Consider the following 23,364-nt stretch of genomic DNA (forward strand, 5'->3'; position numbering starts at 1 on the left):
AAAAATTTAAATTGTGTAAAATAATTAAAAATTTATAATGCATAGGTTTAATCCATTAAAAAGGTGTTTTCTTTTAAAGTTCATTTCAATTGCTCTGAGCTTTTAGAATCGATACCGACCAGGTTCCCCACATTATCTTAAACGAGGCATTACCTGAATGGTCGGTCGCTTAGCTAAATTGTTCGTAATTAACTTTTGGAATTGCCTGTGATTCTGTCTACATTACCAGGGCTTAGAATATCTCACAAAGCGGGAATAAAGCTTAATATTTCCTGTAGATTTAAAAGGAGTTGATTTAAAATAATTATTCTCACTCTGATATCTTTGCCAAGATAGAAAGAATCCGAATCCTTTATATTAAAATAAGTATATAAGTATTGTGGGTTTAAAAGACAATATTGTAATATTCATATGTAATATATGTATATTAAATTTAACAGATATTTCGTCACTTTTTATTTATTTCATTATTATTTATTTATTTAATTAATCAGAAGATTCACAGCACAACACAGAAATATATATATCACATTGTAGGCCAATTACAAATCTTGTGATTAAATCATGAAAAAAAAATGCGTATGGCATTAATGATCATACGAAAATAGTGCTCGCCTACTAAAACTGTCTCACCTCAAACCACAACAAACAGTAATTTTTATGTAGCTACATAATCGTAAGCAATTTGTAATTGTCAGTACAAGATACAGATACAAAATATCTTGATAATTTAGCCACCGGAGTTAGCGTTTACTTTGGAGGAGGAAGACTCATGAACTATAAGAACCGTTAACAAAAGACAGTGCGTCTTAGGAGTGTGGAAGAATGAATGTCCTAGATGCTTATTTATAAATTACTTAAAATTAATGAGAGTTTGGTCTTTTCTCAGCTTTATGTCTTCAAATCACTTGAATATAAAATTAAAATACTGTTCCAAAATAATTAAGAACTAACCATTTTATTCCTTTATGCATTTGTTACATTAAAATTCCGTCTCCGAACTTCGCAATTAAATTACTCGAATTCTGCAAAATGCAGACGAAGTAAATATAATTAAAACGTATTATTCTTTTGCAGGAAGTTGGAAAAATGAGGCTCTGCACATATTTGCTGCTGAGTTTCTTGGGTAAGTCACTGTTTGTTTTGGGCAACGCCTTTTTATTAGACGAATTTATTCCACTCGATGTCTCTTTGTTTACGATTTTCCCCTTGGATTATGTGGATCGCGTTTATGTTTTTCGCCATACTTTATGCTTAAGACGCAAAAGATTACCAATTCCGAAACTGGAGGATTTCGGGAAATTCGCCTAATAAATGCAGTTTAATATATACATATAGAGGATGCAAATTATTTTAATTTTGTTAATATTTAGTAGCGGACATATCTGTTGAAGCTATCATTTTTTAAAGGACATAGTAATTAACTTTCATTGCAAAATGAATACTGTTTCACTAACAATTGAACAAAGAGCAACTATTATTATTTTCAGCGTTAAAGACCAAGGCTTGAAGCGATCTTGAATTAGATTAATGCATGTCGAAATATCGTTACGTATTTATACGTCACACATAAGATCAAAGCTATTTATTTATGGTATACATAATCCGAAAAAAAGTTGCTTACAATGTATGGTGGAAATTTAAATTGGATATTAACAGATTTAAAATTAATATCCTAAGATCAATTACATATATTATTATAACAAGACATGAGAGTCGGTATAACTAAAACGGATTAATATAATTTTTGAAAAGATCCCGTTTGTTTTATTGATACAGTAAAAAAGTTTCTATCAAGCAATATCCAACTACAGAAACAACCTTTCAAGCTGACGTGTATAAACAACATGACTTTTTACATAAATACACTTCTGTCAGAGTTTTTACATTTGATAAAAGTGTGAAAATGAAATTCGCCGCTCGCCCCACGGGGACAATAAATCTTCGGCTGTATTACTCTGGGGCCTAGATGTCACTACGAAAGTTTTCGGTCAATGGACTGCACTGTTATAACTAGCTGTTTATTTTATACGTATCTTATTTTTTGTACTTGGGCTACCATGCTAGCAATGTAGCCGGAGATGGACGTGGCGATCCCCAAATGGACAACACAAAAATGAGATCGACTATATACTATCCAACCAACCAAAACTATTCAATAACTTTGAAGTCCTGAATTTAAACTATCCGTCAGACCACCGATTAATTAGATCAACATTAAAAATAGCCAAACAAAAACAAAATAAGACAGAGACAAATGGGCATCTTTGGAGGAGGCCTTCACCCAATAATGGGGTTCCTACAAGTTATATTATTTAAGTATACTAAAATCTAACCAAGCTAGCTAATAATACAATAAAATAATGTAATAGTAAATATTATCTAGTAGTAAATATAGTAGCAAATATTATATAAGTAATATATTAATAACAATAAATAAAATAGTTATAGGTAAATATATAGAAAATAAATAAAAATAAGATGGTATATATTTAATTAGATAAGTAAGCGCTTGGAGATGGGCCAATGTAAAAATTTATATTTGTAGGAAATAAAAAGGCTTTTTTATTTTTTTATTTTATTTTATTTTATTTACCAATGCTACCATACATTTTTATAAACAATTTGTGCGTATGTAAAACAAGTATGACAGTTTTTTATTATATTATATAAAAAGCACTAATATTTATAATTATTACAAAACAAGATTAAATGAAATATTTTTATAAAAAAGCGCTGCAACTGTTCATAAATCTTTTAAAACCTGCATTTCCAGACTCCTGATTCACCGGAAACTCTCGCGCTGTTACAAGATGGCTACTTTTTAACTTGACACTTTGACAAGTGTCATAAATATCCGACAAAATGGCCGACAACTGTGCTGGCAATACATTAATTGGTTGAATAAGTATTTACCATTTCATCGTATTGCCAGTTTTCTAAGACCAAAAACAGTAGTTTTAAGCTTTTACATTAAAATGAAAACTGCAAAGCAAGATTTTCGAGAAACAATTCAACCGCAACTCACAGAACTAAATAACAAATATTGCTGAAGTGATAGAACTTTCTAAGCTTATTCCGAAACTGGAGTCAGCGTTTCTTCTGCCGGAATGTTTCATTATTTGTTTGCAATAAATAAGAGGAAATAATCTTACCACTATCAAGCCAAAAACCTCGAGACTTTGAGCTCGTATCTTTGCGTAATAAATATAAAAAAACATCACTTGCTAAGGTACTCGAATCTCGATCAAATTCATTGAATCTTCTATTTAATTCTAAAAAATCTATTTAATGATGTATCCGTTTAATATAAAGAGTAAACTTGACAAATCGTTTTCTTTTAGCTCCAGACATACTCCTATTAATATAAATAAATACCTAACATGAATAATAATATATAAAATTAGCTGCCCCAGCGGGGTTACTCCTTAATGCTTAGCCTACCTTTTTCGTACATACCAACATGGAACATTTTGCTATTCTCTATATAGACCTCAGGGTTCAATTCAAAATCAAATTTAAATCAAATTTCTAAGTTCTTAACTAACAAAAAAAAAATAATAATAATAAAGTAGTGGGTAGATGAAAATTAAGGGTTGTATGTATTTTTGTATGCTGTATCTTAAAAAAATAAATACAACAAAATTTTGTCTAAAAAATAAATAATAAAATGAAAAATAGATTGTAGCCGATTCTCAGACTTAATAAATATGCATAAATAAATCATATAAACCGGTGGATCATTTCGGAAGAGTATTCGAACGAATATTGTGACACATAGAGGTAATATAAAAATGCCTATAAATATTATAAAAGTTCATTTACAGTTCTCTTCACATTCTAAATAAGTTAACGCAGATAAGTGCTGACTTGACTGACTAAATAATTAATATAATATTATATTGTTACAAAAATCAATAACTGATTTTATACCGAAGCGCCCTGAAGTTCAATAAGGTCTTGTCAGCAGGCGTGAAATGTACTAACATTCTACAAACAAACTTGCTGTCGAGTTGCCAGACGCAGACCCCTTTAGAATTCAGTCTGAAAAGCCTAATTTATCTATAATATTGTGTTTTACTATCATGTCTGTGAAGCCAGTCTATTCCAGTTTTTGCTTTTCACTTTCCGACAGTAACATTGTAATTGATAATTTCAATGAATAGTAACTATAGGAGTTCTGTAGTTTTGTATATTTGTGACGAGTTTTTTCTTTATTGAGATTTTATATATTTTTTATAGATTTAAAAGCTAAGAAATGTACTTAAAACGGTATAGCTCACGTCACACGGTTACAGGGACCAAACTTTTTAAATTTGTTTTAATTTTCTTTTTATTATTTTTATTATTACTATGTAAGTAGGTTAAGAAATTGTAAATACTGCATAATTATATAAAAATATAATTACCTAAAGAAATATATATAAATAGCACATTCTTAGTGTTTTCTAGTAGACCGGGGTAGAAGCCTTTAAAAATAATAAAAAGTGAAAAAAATAATACTAGGATGAAACCCATTGGAAAAGAAGGAGAATATTATAAAATAAAACGAAGAATTATTAACGGGCGATCTGAGGTCAACTTGGTTTTTTGAATTTTTTACATAAATTTCTAGGGACTCCTTTTAATAATATTTTTTAATTATTAAATTTTAAGGTTAGTTCTTAGGCATATTTATATGTATTTTGATATCTTAATTAAAATTTATTTAAAGAATCGAATAAATTTTCATTTACATATGTTTGTTTGTTACCCAGATATAATGTAGTAATTTCTGGGTTATGTGAAAAAAGTGGAAGTACAAAAGTTTTAGATCTTTTTATTATCTACAACTTTGCCATTTGACTTTTATCCATAGGACTTTTAGTTTGCCGAAAAACGAGATAAACCGTTTTTTAACCGTAACAGAACGCCCGTAAATTATTTTTCATTTAATTTTTAGAATATCGTCCTCCTTTTCCAATGGTTTTCATCCTACAATTATTTTTGGTTAAAAAAATTATCGATTCCGGTCAATAGTGATCGACAAATTTAACATTTAATAGTGTGTTAAACCTTTTTAAAGCTACAAGAAAATCTACTCATACACCAATTGCCTCACAAATAGGAAATCGAGTTTTTAAACATATGATATTACTAATTAGGCGCTGAGCCAAGTGTGTTTAAACTTGGTACGAATGTATCGATTCAGGTATTTGCAGAACGTTAAATTGGTTAACGACACCTAGGACGAATTTCCGCGAATTCTTTTCAAGAGAAATATAGCCATTACTGTACAACTAATTTTTTTTTATAGAACAGGACAAGGTAATAGCGACGCCCATGGACACTGTCAATGACCGAGGGCTCGCGAACTCGTCGTTGCGATGTGAACTTATACCATCAGCTACAAGTGATCTCAGCTCCCTTGAATCCGTCAGAAGATATGTTTGTTTTCCTAGTAAGAACGCCCAGAACGTCATAATTGGATGAGATATGACAATGAGTCTATGTTGGCATAGCGTGTGCTAATTCAGTTGTAAATTTAATTCGCTGATGATGCGAAGACAAATGTTTGTTGATACTTTTGAGAAAGATTCTCTGGATTGTTTGTTCAATTTTTTTACGGAAAATGGCGGATTAATGACAAGATTTTGTTAATAGAGTAAATTGTCAAAGTGACAATTATATAAATTCATATATCATCAGTTTTATACAGTCACTGTACTATAAAGTACGTGCGTATTGTAGTTATATTTTGCTTAAGCCAATAATTCTACGCCCGTCATCACAACAATGATCTCTTTTGATTTGTTATTCTCGTTACATATAGCTTAAACACAAGTTAAATTTGATAAGATTTTGATCCCATTTTCATGAAAGCCTGTAACTTGGTAACTCCAAGTGATGTATCAAATTATAATGGAACGGGGCTCTTGCTAAGTAGTTTTGTAAACTAAGCAAAGTTCAAGGCTCTGAAATTTTAACTTAATTCTCTTTTGTCACATCTGCTTTGTCGGGTTTGACATGGATATTTTAAAGGATATCACAACTTCTAAAAGCTTCAACAACATGATTATACTATGATTTGTTTGTCTTTATGTATACATATATACTATATTTATGTATACGAATACTGTACGTGTGTATGTCACTGAACTCCTCTTAAACGGCTGGACCAATTTGAATGAATTTTTTTGTATGCGTTTAGGTGCCTGGATGGTTTGGATTTACAAATCAGCCCGGCAGATGGTGCTACACTCGGTACTTTCATATTTAGTTTAATATCCTAATCGCTTAAAATATCATGCATCGCCTGTGTGGTCCGCTAGTTTATATATAACGTTTTGAATAAATTTAGGTTTAATAACTACTGATAAAGATAATCCGTAGTTATATTCGTAATCTCTGCTTACCCTTGGGAAATGGCGCGAGTGTATAGATATATAGATTAAATCTGTAACTAATCAATTTAATAACAAATTACCTTATTACTTTATTTTTAAGAAGGATTATCAAATTAACATTTAGCCGTAAGTGAATAGATTTTCTTAAACAATCGCATTTCTGTGTAATTATCTATATTGCTATTTCTATCATTCTTTACAAAAAATAATGGTATACACTAATTATCCCGTATTATAAGCCTCAATATGTTTACGAATATTTTGTGACTTTTTTTTTCAAAGTTCCACGACACCAAGGATTTGTTGGCAGACTTGAGAAAGAAGCTATAAATATGAGTAACTGTTTTGTGTGTATTCTAGGAATCGCAAAATATGTTTCATAACTCGCAAACCTCGAAGATGGCTGGAGCAATTAGAGTAACGTCTTTTCATTTATTCCTCAGAGGAGATAATAAATGTGAAGAGGTTTTTATGGAGAGAAAAATTGATAAAAAGACTAGTAACTTCATATTAAGGCAAAACGAAGTAAAAACATCCACAGTTTAAAAGCCAAGCGGATAATTTAAAAAGATTATATACTCCGGCCGATATTTTCTATTCAATGTCGTATCTAAATCACCGTTATTCCTTATAGCAACATAAAACTGTTCCATTCTGCAGTTTCTTTCTACTTGTGTCCATAATAGCTGTCCCTGACGAAAGTGGCAATTTTATGACAACACTTTATTTCATTGCTGTATGGACCTTTCAGATTTTTTAACAACGACAATCGCGGCTTAGTGCTTCGCTTCTTTTTGCTTCTTTGTCAATCGTTTAAGGTATATAACCTATTTAAGTTTCCAAAGCAGTGTTCAGCGTGCGACTCATTCCAGAAGTCGTAGATTCGTATTCCAGCTCACTCTGGAACCAGCTGCCCACGGAAATATTTTCGAACCAGTTCGACTTAGGGTCCTTCAAGAAAAGAGCGTACCAATTCTTAAAAGGCCGGCAATGCACTCCCGATCCCTCTGGCATTGAGAGTGTCCATGGGCGACGGTATCACCTTACATCAGGTGAGCTTTCAGCCCGTTTAGCTCCTGTTCTATAAAAAAAACAGTCGCTCATATGCAGCAAACTTTCGCGAAGAAATCGGCATACGTTTCAAATTTGACAGAACGGCTGATTGAGTAGTATCTCAGGTTTAGAAGTTATAGGGGCTATTTTTTTTAAATTCATATACATATTAACAAAAGGAAAGAGAAATAACTCATTTTTCATTGCCTTTCATTGCCTGAACACAATTTTATATAAGGCTTTAATTTAAGTTACTATGTTAAATTAATTACATCATTGAAATGAAAATGAACTCGGACTTGGCTATTGCGAAAGAAATGTAAATAGTTTAAGACGCAAAAGTCCAATCAATTAGAAAAAATGTTATTATAACGTTTGCGTTCGTTTATAATTTGATATCAATTTCCATTTCTCTATTATTACGCGTAATTGCACGAGATCTCGAGCAACATAATACTCAGTTTCCAAGAAGTCCTTTCCAAATTGGTTTAATCCTCAAGGTTTTACATGTTATATATCATTCATTATTTTTACGTTTCTATCTAAACATGAAAACATGTATTTTATCACATGTACCAAAGTCATTCGCCTTGTTCATTGGTTTATTAAATAAGTATGCATCCTTATTTAAATTTAATTTTTTTAACATAAGAATTAATATGTAATAACTTGTCAAGAGAACCGTATTTATTTCAATGTAAAGTCAGTGACAAATTGCGTATGACAGTGGTATGCCTCATTGGCACGGTAATTGCATAATATTACAGTGTCATTGGTATGATATCCGGAAAATTTTATAATTATCAAATTTAAAAGACACGTTTACTTTCCCGCACTAATAAAAATTCTAAAATTTTCTGATTTATACGTCTTATCAGAGCAGTGTTGGCCTAGTGGCTACAGCGTGTGACTTTCATACCTGAGGTCGTAGGTTCGATCCCCACCTGTGCACCATTGGACTTTCTTTCTATGTGCACATTTAACATTTGCTCGAACGGTGAAGGAAAACATCGTGAGGAAACCGACATGTCTTATACCCAAAAAAAGTCAACGACGTGTGTTAGGCACTGGAGGCTGATCACCTACTTGCCTATTAGATTTAAAAATGATCATGAAACAGATTCAGAAATCTGAGGCCAAGACCTACAGAGGTTCTAGCGCCATTGATTTATTTATTTTTATTTATACGTCATATCATGTATACAAAGATTAAACATGAACCCTCTTATTTAATTATAAAAAGGCCGAGAAATTAATTAAATAATTCCATTTTATTCTAGTCACGTACACCTCTCTTTTATGAAATTGCTATTGCTAATTAAGATATTTAATATTCGCCTGTTGTAGGGCAAAACAGATAAGAATTATAGAAATTTATTGTTTACAGTAAATTATATTAAGTAGACAGAAAAATAAAACCATTTTGTTCATATATATAATATGAATTGTTTTACAAGATTTTGTTTAGGATCAGATAAAGATAAGGATAAAACTTAAAATAAAATAAAAGTATAGCAAGTTTTATAGATTACCTGACGCTTAAATTAGTTAATTATTTTGTGATACATTTAGTCATAATAGTCATGCATTGTAAAACACTTTACATTATTAATTCTAATAGTAGATATGAAAGATAATTAACACATAATTTCCCTTTTGTTAATATGTTCGGAAAACAGGCTTTTTCAACGTTAGCGATTTTGGTAGCATATAAAAATAATTCAGATAATTAAACGATTATTCTCATAATATGACGAATGCATTATAAATTGTAATTTCTATAATAACAATAAAGTAACGTTATCTTAATAAAACGTGGTTTCACAAATGCTTCATATTATTCACTTAGGCAAATCCTTACGCGACGTGCTCTGCAAACATACCACATCATGTTATATGAATTTTTGTCAGACATCCCGAGAGTATAAGTATTAAGTATTTTTTTTTTATTATTTTTTTTTATTTTTTTATTTTTGTATTGATTGGAGTATTGTATGTTAGTGTAAACTATATATTTATTCAATGCCTTATTCGAATTAAAAACGTTAAACTTTATTTATTTATTTATTAACACATCGTTGCGTTACATAAAAGAAAAAAATTTACATAATTTAATGAAAAGGAGGGCCTGGGGGCCTTATCGCTGTCAAGCGATTCTTCCAGGCAACCACTGTGAGTAAAGAAAAAAATGTACATATTAAATTAGATAAGGTAGACAAGAAGTGCAATACATATTACAAATACAATAAGACGGAAAACCAAAAACCTTTATATAAAAGTATCGATACAAAATTTACATTTTTGTTTACAAATACAAATTAAAGTTCGTTTCGTACATTTAAAACTCGTCTTCATATATGTTCAACAAAGTAACCAACATTTACCAACAATGTTTCCAATTCTACTAAAATATAAAATCATTATTTTCCATTTCATAATATTTGCTCCTTTGAAATGAAATTGAAATTAACATACATTAGAAAAATTCTAAGGAATGTGGGTTAATTGCTAACAGAAAATTGAGGACGTGCTATTGAATACCACGTGGTGATATTTTTCTTTGAAATATAGGCACAGCTTTACGCTGTGAGCTAGATTTCTGAATGAATATGAACCCGGTTCAACGGACATAGCAATATTATGTTCTTGACTATACTACATTAATAGCTTTCGATAATTCCGCAATTCCATACTTACTTATTCAATAAAAGGAAAGCGGAAAGGATAAGTTGAACATAATTCATATGGGATCTTTCAAAAAAGGGTGCAAATGCAAATCTAAATCCGTTAGGAAAAATACACCTGCGTCGCTTATATTTCAATATTTTATTCGAAATATGCTACTGGCCTAACTAGAAGTTGTTTCCCGGAGGATAAAAATTGAAACAAATTTCTGAATAGTAAAATGGTTTTGTAAAGTATTCAAGAAAAGAAATATAACTTATTCTTAAACCTCAAATTCGGTCTAATATAATATGTACTATACTTTTCATTAGACACAAATATTATTATACAAAGGGAATTATGAGGTGAAAACCGCAAAAGACTTTGAAGCTTTCAAAATATACAAATATATCAGAATGATATTTGTATGTAAACAAGGGTTGGTATATCAACAGATACTTCTCTATAAAGTATTTTACCGCTCCCAGTTCTAGGGTCATAAAGACTCATACATTTTCCGAGCATCCCCAAGTTTCAAATAATAACTTTGCGACGTGATTTAACATTCTTATCGCAAAGTTACAGTCGACTGTGCTCTATGAAAACAGCTTTGTCTTTATGAATCTGTAATATTGTAACTTCGTTCCAGATTTTTATTATGGAAAGCTTTTTATAAATATAGGATCTAGTGTTTTACAGTTGACAATCTCTACAGATTATAAATTTATTTAAGTAGCGAATCTTTTTTTAACATAAAAATCTATATGCCTTTGATTTTTCTGATATATGGTTGCTTATCTGTTTTTACTGATACAAACTTATTTAGTGTAATTTGATATTCCCTACATAATACATAAAATCCTTACATTGAAATTGATGACGTAACTTTTCCACGATGAAGTAATTGTATTGGATTTTATTACACGTGTAAACAAAAGCTTTAGCAATATGTATCCGGAATAATAAAATTAAATAAAATTAAAAAAGTAAAAAGTAAAGCTTTTTCTTTTATAAAGAAAAAGCTCTGTACATAGCTTTCTATTAAAACATTATATATTTATTGTTTGTACATATCAACATAGCCAGGTATTTGTATAAATATTGCTTCAATTAACCTAAATTTAAGACTAACACGGATTCGCATTCAACATTTTGACGGGTAATTTGGCAAAGTCACACGTGTGGCCGACCACTGAAATATTGCCCCTCTGTTATGAGGGCATTTGCCCTTTTTCCTTTACGTTTCTGGGAAAGAAAGTTAACTGCTGGGGTCAAGTTACACTGGTCATTATGTTACAGCTTTTATGTGTTTACGGCGGGTTTGTTTTGAATTGCTAAACTGCGGGCTACTCTCCTGTAATTTAGTAAAATGTTTTGGGATATTTAGGGTATAGTAACTGGGGTTTATCAGGTAAAATATGAGTAAATGTATTTACGTTTGGCAAAATTAAATAATAACATATATTAGGAGAAAAATTTATATAATTACCAAAAACGTATACGGGCAATTAGGTATATATTAAATTATTGTTACAAAAAATACTTCCAATAATTGCCGGAATCCGATTTATTTCTATCAATTGTTGCTCAGGAGGTTCAAGAATCAAGCGTAAGCTTTCAATGTTAGATGTTATGTTTTTATCTAGTTAATTTATTGATTTTGTTATTGTAATAAACATTCATCTGCTTAATTAAACTGGTTTTTAGATCCGGTCGGCTTCGAGTTGCGTTTAGCAACATAATTTGCTAGTTTTATTTATAGAGATTTGCCGTGTCGTCCGTAATACTGTATACAAAGATATGTTAATGGTGACATGAGATTTTCTAATCTAATAATAGTCCAAAAGACTCTTAGAAAATCTCATGGGCCGAAACAGAGAATTACAGCGCAGTATTTAAGTTTCCGACATCTTTGACCTGAACTGCGATGGTTCCTCACAATGTTTACATGACAAAAGCATATTAGAAGTTTAATATTCAACGGGATCAAATCCGGCACCGCCGTTACACCGGTTTTAAACAACGCCTTCACGCACGTACCAATTCTTTAAAGGATAGTAACACACTCGCGGGCTATCTGACACTGAGTGTCTATGGGCGGCGGTTTTCCCTCCTGGTCTATAAAAAAAATAAAAATAAAACTGTAGTAAACCGTATCAATTCTTAAAAGCCGGCAACGCACTTGCGGCTCCTTTGGCTTTGACAGTGTCTATGGGCGTTATCACTTAACATCAGATGAGTCAAGTCTTTGTCAAGTAAAACCAAATAGATTTTATGAATTCCATAGAGTAAATAGATATCCGAATACATTTACTAATTTGTTGGGTAAACGACGGTTGTCAGCGAATGATGGATGGTCTCATCCGGTGTGACGAGTTCTTTCACTCGCCTCAATCAATCATCTACGCATTGCGTTCTATTTCCGCTGTGAAATGAAGGTTTTACTGTAATGAATTTTCATTTCGCACAGATTATGTTGTTTTTTTTTTATTTAATTACCACACGTTTGACACACATAAAATAATTCTCGTATTGTATCAAAATAGGAGGATGTTAATTAAAGTAAGACGCACATAACTTCAAATATAAACAGCTGAAACTACTCACGAGGATTTATTTCTGTGTTCTATTGATTTTCTATCACAAATTCACAATTTATCGTATGTATGTATGTATGTTTATGTATATAATGTATGTTTCGTTTGTAAATTCGTCTATAATTATCATCACATACATACGAAAACGAAGTATACAAAATACAAAGAGCCAGTTTTCAATAGTTTTCAAAACCAATGTTACTGTAGACATGTAAAGTTAAAGTAGATTTTCAAATTCAGAACGTTATTTCGTCTTGTGATTGACAAGATACGTCAACACAATATGTGATATGTAGACTGCATTCCCTCTGTGGCGACAAGGGATTCCTAATTACGACCCTCCCTGTCATGTAGATCAGTGCTGTAAAGAAAGCCTACTTCAAAGCGAACACGGCTTTTAATTGGAAAAGAAATGTCTTGAGTAATCGCTTTTTTGAAACTAATGAGAATTTTTTGTATCATTAATAGAACGGTATTTTCTTAGACGGGCGTTTCATAAGTAATTGATATTGTTGTTCGCTTTAGGTAAATTATAGAATTAATATTTAAGGTACAATATTAGTTTCTATATTATGTTGAATTTATTTGTAATGAAAAATATTTCAAGCATTAAATAAAATAAATGATTTAAAAGTCACTTTCTTAGCGGTTTAACGGCATTGTATTGAGAGGTTTCTCTGAATTTTCTAACACATTTACATTGCAGTATTCGGAGCAATTGTTCGGACGACATGCAGCTGAGTTTCATCATCAGATGTCAAGTCAGTATGATATTCTACGACGCACTTGGTCGTTCCACGTGTGAGCATTCCTATGGTAGTGTTTACTTCCCATCACCACAATCGGTTTGCCCACTGAAGAAATTCGTGTTAAGGTTTCAATCAAAAAGAGAGAATGAAAGAATTTAATGTAATTAATGATTAATATTCATAATTTTTCTAAATAGGAATTATCTTATTCTCTGACAAAGAAATACGAACAAGCCCAGTCTTATATCTTGGGTTTGTTAAGTTTTGATAAATGCATACACATTAAACTTCAGCGTGGGAGCTTTCTCGATACTGAATTTAAATATTGTTTCAATTTCCAGTATTTCGTTCACAACAAAAGAATGCTAAATGAGCCAGCTATTGTTTTTAATTTAAAAGTTGTTTTCTATTGCATTGTGTAACGGTATCCTTGCATTGAAATATTCACACAAACCTTATTATAGTGTATTATACATACTAGCTGACCTGGTAAATGTTGTTTTGCCATGTACCTATATCATTCATAATAAAAAATAGGGGTTGTTTATAGAGGGGTGAAAATTAGGTAATTTTTTTTTAATGCTGTATCATAAAAAAAATACTATTTTTTATCTAAAAATTAAAAAAATAATAAAGTGGACTACCTTTATCATTTAGGGGGATGAAAAATAGATGTTGTCCGATTCTCAGACATACCCAGTATGCACACAAAATTCAATGAGAATCAGTCAAGCCGTTTCAGAGGAGTTTAACTATAATCACCGCGACAGGAGAATTTTATATATATTTATATTTAACGATTACAGAACAAAGTACTCAGGTCAGTCGAAGCTTTTCCCTACGTTAAATATTATGATTTTAGCTAAATAGGTTAGACTTTGGTTCTTAGTAAAGTCATGTTTTATCATACACAAAGATAAATTTAAACATGAATTTGTTGAAACTGGGTTTTTGAAACGTACAACTCACTTCATGGGAACCCCAATTGTCAGAGTCGAGGTGTTAAACGTATGTTTACATTTAAAAAACAAAAATTATTTTAGCATATTAATTTTTGATTAAAGGACCTTTATTTAATTCGCATTACAAGACAGTAATCGACAAATGAAATGATTCTATAAATCATAAGGAGATTTAATTTTTTCTAAGTGAAAAGTATTTGGTATTATGAGTTCCCTATTGTTTTAGCCAACAATTATAGACGTCTTAATTATACCCTATATAGTATAAGCATAGACACCTGAATGGATTTGACAAGTACGCAAGCGTCTTCGTCAATATGATATTGATGTAGCGACACCTACTGTCTGCGCCTACAAATCACTGCGTTTCAGAGTATAACTTGTTGACTTGATGATACTCTGAAACGAGTCAACGAAGTTATTTCAGGAGGATTAAATTGGATATATACGAATAATATTCGATATTTGTGCTTCCGTTACCCAACGAAAGAAACATGCAATCTATTGTTATGATCAAAACTGTTTTTATATAAATTTTACATTACTGTACACATTCTAAAGTATCAATTTAAAAACAGAAAACACTTCTACGTCTTACTAAGCGTATTTATAAACAATCTAATCCGACTATTTTCATTGTTAAATCGCTGCAATCTGGAGGAAATTGAACATGTTTTTCCGTCTTAATACTTTGACTATCTTCTTAGTTTTACTTTAATTTCTGCTTCCTTATTACAACTGCGCAGCCGAGATAACTCCATTAGCCTCAAGTATTTGTAGCGGTTTTCCACAATTCCTGTCTGTATTCTTAAACATTTCCTGTTAGAAATTTCTTTTGCAGTTAACAACTTAAAAATATTCTCTATTTGAAACGTATGTAAATGTTTTTCGGCGTTTTAGATGAGATTTGCTATATTAATATGCAAACACAAATTTAATTCCTCGAAAGGTGCTTCATTTACAGACATAATTTAAATTAGATAAAATAATTAAATTAGATATTTTATTTTAGATTTAATTATTGTTTCATGCTTTTATTACATATATTATGATATGAATTTTGTGACATATTTGTTAACTTACTTCATATTTAATTTTTTACTTAATGCTGATAAAATCTTTCACTTTTGATCAATATTTCACCGATTTTAAAGGCGGATCTTTATATAATATTTCTAGTCCAGTGTTACCAATAAAAGTTATTAAATCTTTTTCATATGGCAATATTGAAATGGTTTTATGTAACAATTTATTCAAAAGCGAAACGCAAATGTAATTACTTTAGCTGTCGGCTTGGTGGTTTAAAAATTTGATAAAATGTAAGTCAATCTTTGAGGCTATAATAATGTTTTAAGCTATTTTTCGTAGACTTTTAAATTATTAAAATTATAAGATACATTAATTGACATTTAAATTGACTTTAAAATTAACGTTTTCTATTGAGTCATAATTATAATACAATCTACATAATATACCGAAATTGTGGCACTATTTAAATGCGTGCCAATCGTGTTATCGAAAACACTTTGCACAATTGTACAGTCTAAATTATGTTCGAAATTCAAACCAAATTCAAATTACATAAGACTTAAAATTAGAACGTGCTAAATTTAAATTATTAAAATCCAGTACTTTGGTTCGATGTTAAGTTAAACAGGTGTGAGGTCTAAAAGCGATTTTCAATTAAAATACGCTGAACCTGTGACAGACGTTTCATTAACCTGCCCCCGTTTCGACCAGTGCCGTGTCACATTCGCAGCTCTATCACCCTGTCGGATAATTCAAACAACGTCCGGCCTAATTGTTTGTTACGTGACGAAAATTAATGTGGTTTTAGGTAAACTAAAATCTACTTGTATTAGAGATTGTTCATATAATTGCTTTATTCTATGCACCTATATTGTTTTTAACATAGACACATAGATACATGTTTATGTTATTTAGATGCTTGCTATTACATTTACTGTAAGCTCTGTAGTTAGTAGGACTGTAGTTATCAGTGCCTAATCGCGTTGAGAATATAAGAGTACAATTATGATATGTTATTTTACAAATGACTTTGTCTTATATAAGTTAAAATATAATTGTAGGTAATAATTAAAATTTAATACTTAAAATATATTTTAAAAAGGAGTCCCTTTAGGCAAGGTTCCGAAGTTACTGGCAGCGTTCCCCCTTTGAATAGCTACACTAATTTTTGTTCGAGGTAGTTTCCAGCTCTTCGGTCTCCTGTGATATCGAGTATCGACTAACCCTTTTGTTGTTTCCCAAATTAAATTATTATTATTATAAATTCCTTAATTGGAATTTAAAGTAAAATTAAAAGGAATAATTACGCATAGCATAAATAATTTCGTGTATTATAGATAAAAAAATTAGACATTTTTAAATTTCTATATAAAAAGATTAATTGAAATTTTCCTATTCCTGTAATATAGCCATCGTCGATAAATAGATTATGCAACAAATATGGTTCAATTTGAACAAGTACTAATTGGCGAGTTCCACAATAAATTAGTATAACTACTAACCTGTATTTATTATCACCAGCGATATACTAGTTCACGTTATTGACACTAGATGGCTTAATTGACATTGTTAGAATCCACCCTAAATCAAGTCTATAGTTTATCTAGGCTCTTGTGTCAATTTGTTTGTCAAGACGTGACGGAACCAGCGTAACGCGATCCCTCGGGGTGAACGACCTTTGTAGCATGGGAAAAGCCATGGATTAATTAAAAAAACATTATCCCGTAAACCGCTATTGCGTTTACGAGACATAAAACTGTCGTTCATTACGTTTAGATAGTAATTGCAGTGAAATTACTTTTGGGTTGTTTGGTAGGATTTTTGAGCTTACGTGGAGGATATGTTTATAACAAAAGCTAACTAATTGTAGGATTAACTACGTATTTGATATATTGGTTTAAGAAAGTCTATACACAAACAAAATCTATATCCCCATAACAAAATGCACTTTTGAGTATATTTTTATTAATTAAAAAAGAAATTAAATTATATCAAACGTAAGCTACCTCTCGAGAGACACTCCTAACTGGAAGTGAATATTAATATTGTATATTAATAATAAAATTATAAATAAACAATTTAAAAATATAATAAATTTAATCTTCATTAAACTGAAATAAAACCAGCAGTCACATTTATGTGATAATTTGACGACACTCACGCTGCTAGAATGGACTTCATTGTATCACTTTTTTAAAAACTACACAAATAATTTTACTTTAATTGAATCAGTTTAAGTCAATATAAATATATATACCAAGGTACTTTTTGGATTATTGTATCGTTTATTAAAACCTAAACATACCAATCAAATATACAGTATTTACAATTTTCTTAACCTACAAGTAAAATAATAAAAATTAAATTTAAAAAAAATATGAAAAGTTTGATCCCTGTGGAATACCTTTAACGATGGCAGCATTTCTTCGCTGTATTGCTATATTTATTCGTTGAGCGAGGAAAGCACCACTTCTGACGACACCAGTACTATCAGGCGCAGATTTAAATAAAATTATTAATAATAGTATTTTATCATGTTATTACTCATAATTGTGTTATCTATGCTGTCTTTAAACTAACAATGGAATTTCGACTATTTTTTAAGTGCATAATTATTATTTTCACCGATCAATCTCCTTCGTGCCTGCTCAATCTACATGACACTGGCGAAGTACCTTGTGCCCACATTAAAGCCATTAAAAAAAAAGAAATCTGTAATACACTTGAACCCCACGGTCCAATAGTCTTTATTCCAAAGAGAACAACATTGTTGGAAGTAATAAAGAAAGACTTATATTTAAGACTCTTCTTTCTTAATTTACTTAGTTATTTCTGTAAATATTTTCATCAGTGATTTATTATGGATTGAATGTTCTATTTTAAATATATAAAGTAGCGACAATTTTACACACTACTACAAACATTATGATGATATGTTTTATAAAATAAGGTTTTATGTGTAAGAATTATTATGATGACAGTAATAATTTACATGTAAACTGAATTCCCGTGGTTTTTTGCACATGACTGCATTACATGCGAGTGTAGAACCGCAAAATATTTATAGTGCTTAAACCAGTTACAGCTTTGATAAATATTTTGAAATTACAATAATTTAATTAGCAACATTGTGCGGAATTCATTTGATATTAGTAATTAAACATACGAAACATTTCAATGAAATAATTGTTGAATTTAATATTGTTTAAAGATATAGTTTTTATTCCAAAGATTATAGAAAAATGAAAAACCTTAATTGAAAGTTCTATGTTATTGTACACGTAATTACAATTTTTACTGTAACATATAAAACGATAACTTTCCTTTTAACATAATCAAAATCGGGATGCTTTATATTTGAAGCTCGCGCGGCAATCATTATTCACCTTTACGAGCAAGAGTCGTTTTTTAACGAGTTAGAACGCAATCTCAACTGAGTTTCAGATTTATTTATGTGCTGGAAAGGTGATTACTCCTAAAGTATATGCAATTTAAGACTTTTCAAGCAGTAATTTTTGTTTTTGTCACTAATAAGTTTTTTTTTTAGTTTTTGTGTTATGTATGTGTGTAAGTATTACGTAAGCAGATTAACTGCAATGTATCCCCCCCCCCAACCCCTCTTGTCAGCAAAAGTAAGCGAATCTCTCAAAAATAGCAGTACATAAACGTATTAAATTTTTATAGGAATCAGAAATCAATCAAATTATTTTCAAGTATGGACAATGTGTGGGTAATATGTGTAAAAAGTGAATAATTACTGTTTACGTAATCACAGAATAAAAAATACAAAGGAACCCCCCCCCTCGCCCTATAGTGCTTACGTAATACTTTAAATAAAATAATGTAATCCATGTGTATTTGTGTTGGGTCAAATAAAGAAACTTTTTATTAAAAAAAAATCCTAAAATTACGAACGGCCCCCGTGTAGTGGAGTGGATTTAAATATTGTAGTGTAAGTGCTATCTTGTAGTGTATTAATACATGGCAGAATAAATCAAGACCTTGAATGTAAAGATGTGTATTATTTACCTCGTCAACTGGGTTTAATATTACAACAGTTGTATTTATTATGGGTAGTTTACAGTGCACTTGTTATTATTTCGTTTTTATAGAAAGACTTAATTTTGATTCACAATTGTTTAGTTTCAAGTGATATTAGCGTAATATTTTATGGTTAAAACCCACAAATTAAATATTAAATCTCAATTCTAAACTACATACAAATATAATAAGTTAAGGGACGATATAAGTTTTAATTTAACCCAGCAAGGGCTGTAAAGTTCCAATCAAATATTTGTGGAAGCTTTTCAACTGTGGGCCTTTGTGTAATTTAATTAAATTTTAATGCTTTCTAGGTATTTATATAATAAATCAAAGCGAAAGGACCTATAAAGATATCGAATTTTTAGAAAGATATTCACTTTGAAAAAGAATTTCTTTTTTCGGATCAACACACTAAAAAATCTAAAAACAATATAAAAATATTATACAGCGACTTAATGCCAGTGTCTAAAAGTCACCCACGACAGACAAAAGTGGAACCGAATCGAGAAGGTATATGTCTAACGCTAGACTCTAAAAAAACCTAAACAAAGAAACAAAAAAAACTAGACTCAAAATCCATATTCAAGGTTTTTTCAAAAAAATCGAAGTACAAGTTATGTCGATAAATCACAATTTCCATTTTAAAAGAAAGCTTCTCACAACAACTAAAAACCAGCCCCAATGTAGAAACAATGTTAATGCATACTTCAAATAAGCTACAACTGAAATTAGTTCAAAGCTCTGATTTAGTGTAAAGGAAATCCTTATTGCATAATGTACTTCACATTATGTATGCTACAATTTACTGAAATGTGTTCTATATCTAATTTATACAAAGTGAATTTTTTACATAGTTTCCAAACAGTTTAAATTTAGAACTCAATTTGAATTTAGAATGTATGATGCCTCTGTAGTTTATGTATGTATAACGGAAATTGAAGTTACTTGATTAAATGTTTTTATCTCAATCAAATCGATTTTTTGTTTTGGATATCGATTTGGTTTTAGGTTATATTGGGCTTCTAATATGGAATGGACTGACTACTTATGGTTATTGGTTAATTAATTCATAATTAATGCTAAACAATTCTAATCCTAAAGAAGTTCTCTTAATTCACCATGCCTATTCCTTATAGAGGATTGATATTTATTTTTGTATTATTTATATTGTTTTAATTGAGATGTAATATAACGTCTGCGGCCACTTATGATTACGTGGCAATTTAAAAGTTGGTAAAGAGTTTATTGCCAGTCTTAATTAAGAAGCATTAATTATTTCGTTCATAAGTGTACATTGTGTATATGAACAAATTATATTTTAATTTGATTTTGATTGACATTACTGTTAATACGGGTAAAAAACCTTATTAATAAAGTAAATTCCATGATAACCAGTTTTAACTCACTAATCTGAAATATAGCAGCTTGTACTAATATATTCTCAAAGCTTTTAACACGTTATATAAATTCACAGGCAATTACTCAAGAACTTGTGAGTCCCGACTAATCTGCGCATAATCCTACAAAGTTGACGACAGTACTCTATCAGTTTAATATATTTTTAATTAGCCTTTTATAATATCACATAATAGTTTTAGCTAAGCCCAGGTAACAGGTAGCTTTCATTTTTGGCATATCTTCTGTTAACGTTATTATTATTTTTTTATAGCGCAGTGGTGGCCAAGCGGCTTCAGTGATCGTTCGAACCCCAGCTCTGTGCCAATAAACATTCTGTCACATTTAACTTTTGATCGAACGGTTAAGAAAAACATCGCGAGGAAACCAACTTGTCTCAGACCCAAAAGTCGTTCTTTATTGTTATTTATGTGGTTGTAAATTAACACACCAAAATCTATCTATTGAAATGTCAAGTATTTCTTTCATACATTACAGATATATATTTCTATAAAAAAAATGGTTGTCTGTAAAGTCGGTTTACTGACGATAGTTGAACGTGACAACTTAACATAAGAAAATACTGATGGAATGCTTGCATTTTTTAACAGTGGTAACGCCGCATGCGTCATGTTTTTTTTTTTGTGCGTGCAGCCGGCTCCATCGAATTATAAGACAACTTCTTTACGAGACGATTTGTCTGCTAAATGATATTAAGTTTTTCATTATAAAACAAAATTGCAAGAAGAACACCGAGAAAGTAATAAGCCCCGGTTACCGTTCGAAGACAACGCATTAGTTATTCTTATTCACCGCAGCATTTCAATTTCTCTCTTCATTATGCAAAATTGAGCGAACTATCAAGAAAGGAATCTATTTTAAATTACAGTTCACTTCAATTATATCAGAGGATATTTAATAAATGGGAGAGATCTCTACGTGATGCCAAATTTTAATTGAACTTGGATCGTAGACAAGAGGTATATAACATTTTTATTTGCTATTGTTCGTTTTCTTTGAATCACTAATTGACATTATACTGATTTAATAAATTCTTACTTAAACGGCCAAGTGGTGGCTTTTAAACTTCGAGTATTTTTGCAAAACTGTTCTTATGCACTCATTATTTCTATATATAATGATACCTTGTATGACAAAAAAAAACATTAATTTTTACTCATAGATTCTTATATTTAACAGGTATAAAATCATGAAGTATCATACTTATGTTATTAAAAAATAGGTCCTTTTTACATTATAGTTTTAAAAACAAAAACAGAATAATATTTAAAAAAATGAAACTATTTTTTCGTTTCTTGTAATGCTTAGTTCCCTGGACATATGGTTACTGGTTATTATTCTACAGCGACGATGACTGAAGCAATATAGATAACAATTTATACAGAGATATAAATCGTATATAAAAAGTTATAAATAATGAAACGTTTCACATTCGAAAACCATATTGTAACTGCTTTGAAATTCCAAATTTAAATTTGAAACTCTCGAACACTACGGTGCAATTAAAATTCCTTCCAAATGATCTTAAAAAATGTAAAGATGGGGGAATAATTTAAATGCATTGGAAAATGAAAGTGCGGTGTGCTCTATCGTCTCCATCGTCCACCGGAGTTGCTTCGTCCGCGAATTTAAATTTAAAGGATCCTTGAAAGAAGGATCCTTATTAATATAGCCATAACTAGAACGGCAAGGGATAAAATGCTCTGTGAATTATGTACAAAAGAATTAAAATGTTCTTTCTATGGAAATTTAACCTATTTTTTTTGCATAAAGGCATTAATTGTGTATAATGAAGCTTTGTGTTTGAAGTATCCCAAATGGAGCATGGGACAAGCGCATTTCTAGGTCTGTTTAAAAACCGACTATCAGGCAGTTTTTTTGTATAGTTAGAATATGGGACAAATGGGCATAGGGCTCCCCTGATGTTAAATGGACGAAACCCATGGATACTCAATACCAAATGGCTCGCGAGTGTGTCGCTGGCCTATTAAGAATTGGTACGCTCTTTTCTTGAAGGAGTCGAATTTGGTTCGGATACTTGAGGCAGCTGGTTCCACATAGTCGTGGTGAGCGGCAAAAACTGCCATAAAAGGGATCGAACCCACTATATTTGTCTTAAACGTCTTAAGCCGTGTCGTACTGTGTAAGCTTTGGTAATATAATTCACTACCAAAGTACGGGTTTGTATGATAAGTACGGTATGCAATTATTAAAATAACTTTTTACTCCATTCTTTCGTAATCATACTTTTTACAACAGACAAAGAGGTTTTATTCATTTTAGGTTTAATTTTTGCAGGAATGGAAAATGATGAGAAAAGTAATTAACGCTTTGAAGAGAGGAAATGAAACGGTACTTACCGAGTATTATCGATCCGATCACTCGAGATATAGGCGTTGTTGCCAGTCTGTACGATAATTTTAGAACACTGCCGTACAATGGATCTTCTAAATTTGAAATTTAG

General features: G+C 30.7%; 1 protein-coding gene across 1 annotated transcript in view; it reads left to right on the forward strand.

The window, feature by feature from the left end:
- Window positions 1–23,364, forward strand: part of LOC110992023 (Down syndrome cell adhesion molecule-like protein Dscam2) — a 126,232-nt gene that overhangs the window by 16,188 nt on the left and 86,680 nt on the right. Inside the window, exon 2 of the mRNA XM_045634651.1 lies at window positions 1,078–1,126. Coding sequence (XP_045490607.1) covers window positions 1,090–1,126 — 37 coding nt within the window. The 5' untranslated portion in view covers window positions 1,078–1,089. The remainder of the gene's footprint in view (window positions 1–1,077; window positions 1,127–23,364) is intronic.

The sequence above is a fragment of the Pieris rapae genome, chromosome 3 (assembly GCF_905147795.1).
Source record: "Pieris rapae chromosome 3, ilPieRapa1.1, whole genome shotgun sequence".
In the NCBI taxonomy this organism is placed as follows: Eukaryota; Metazoa; Arthropoda; class Insecta; order Lepidoptera; family Pieridae; genus Pieris; species Pieris rapae.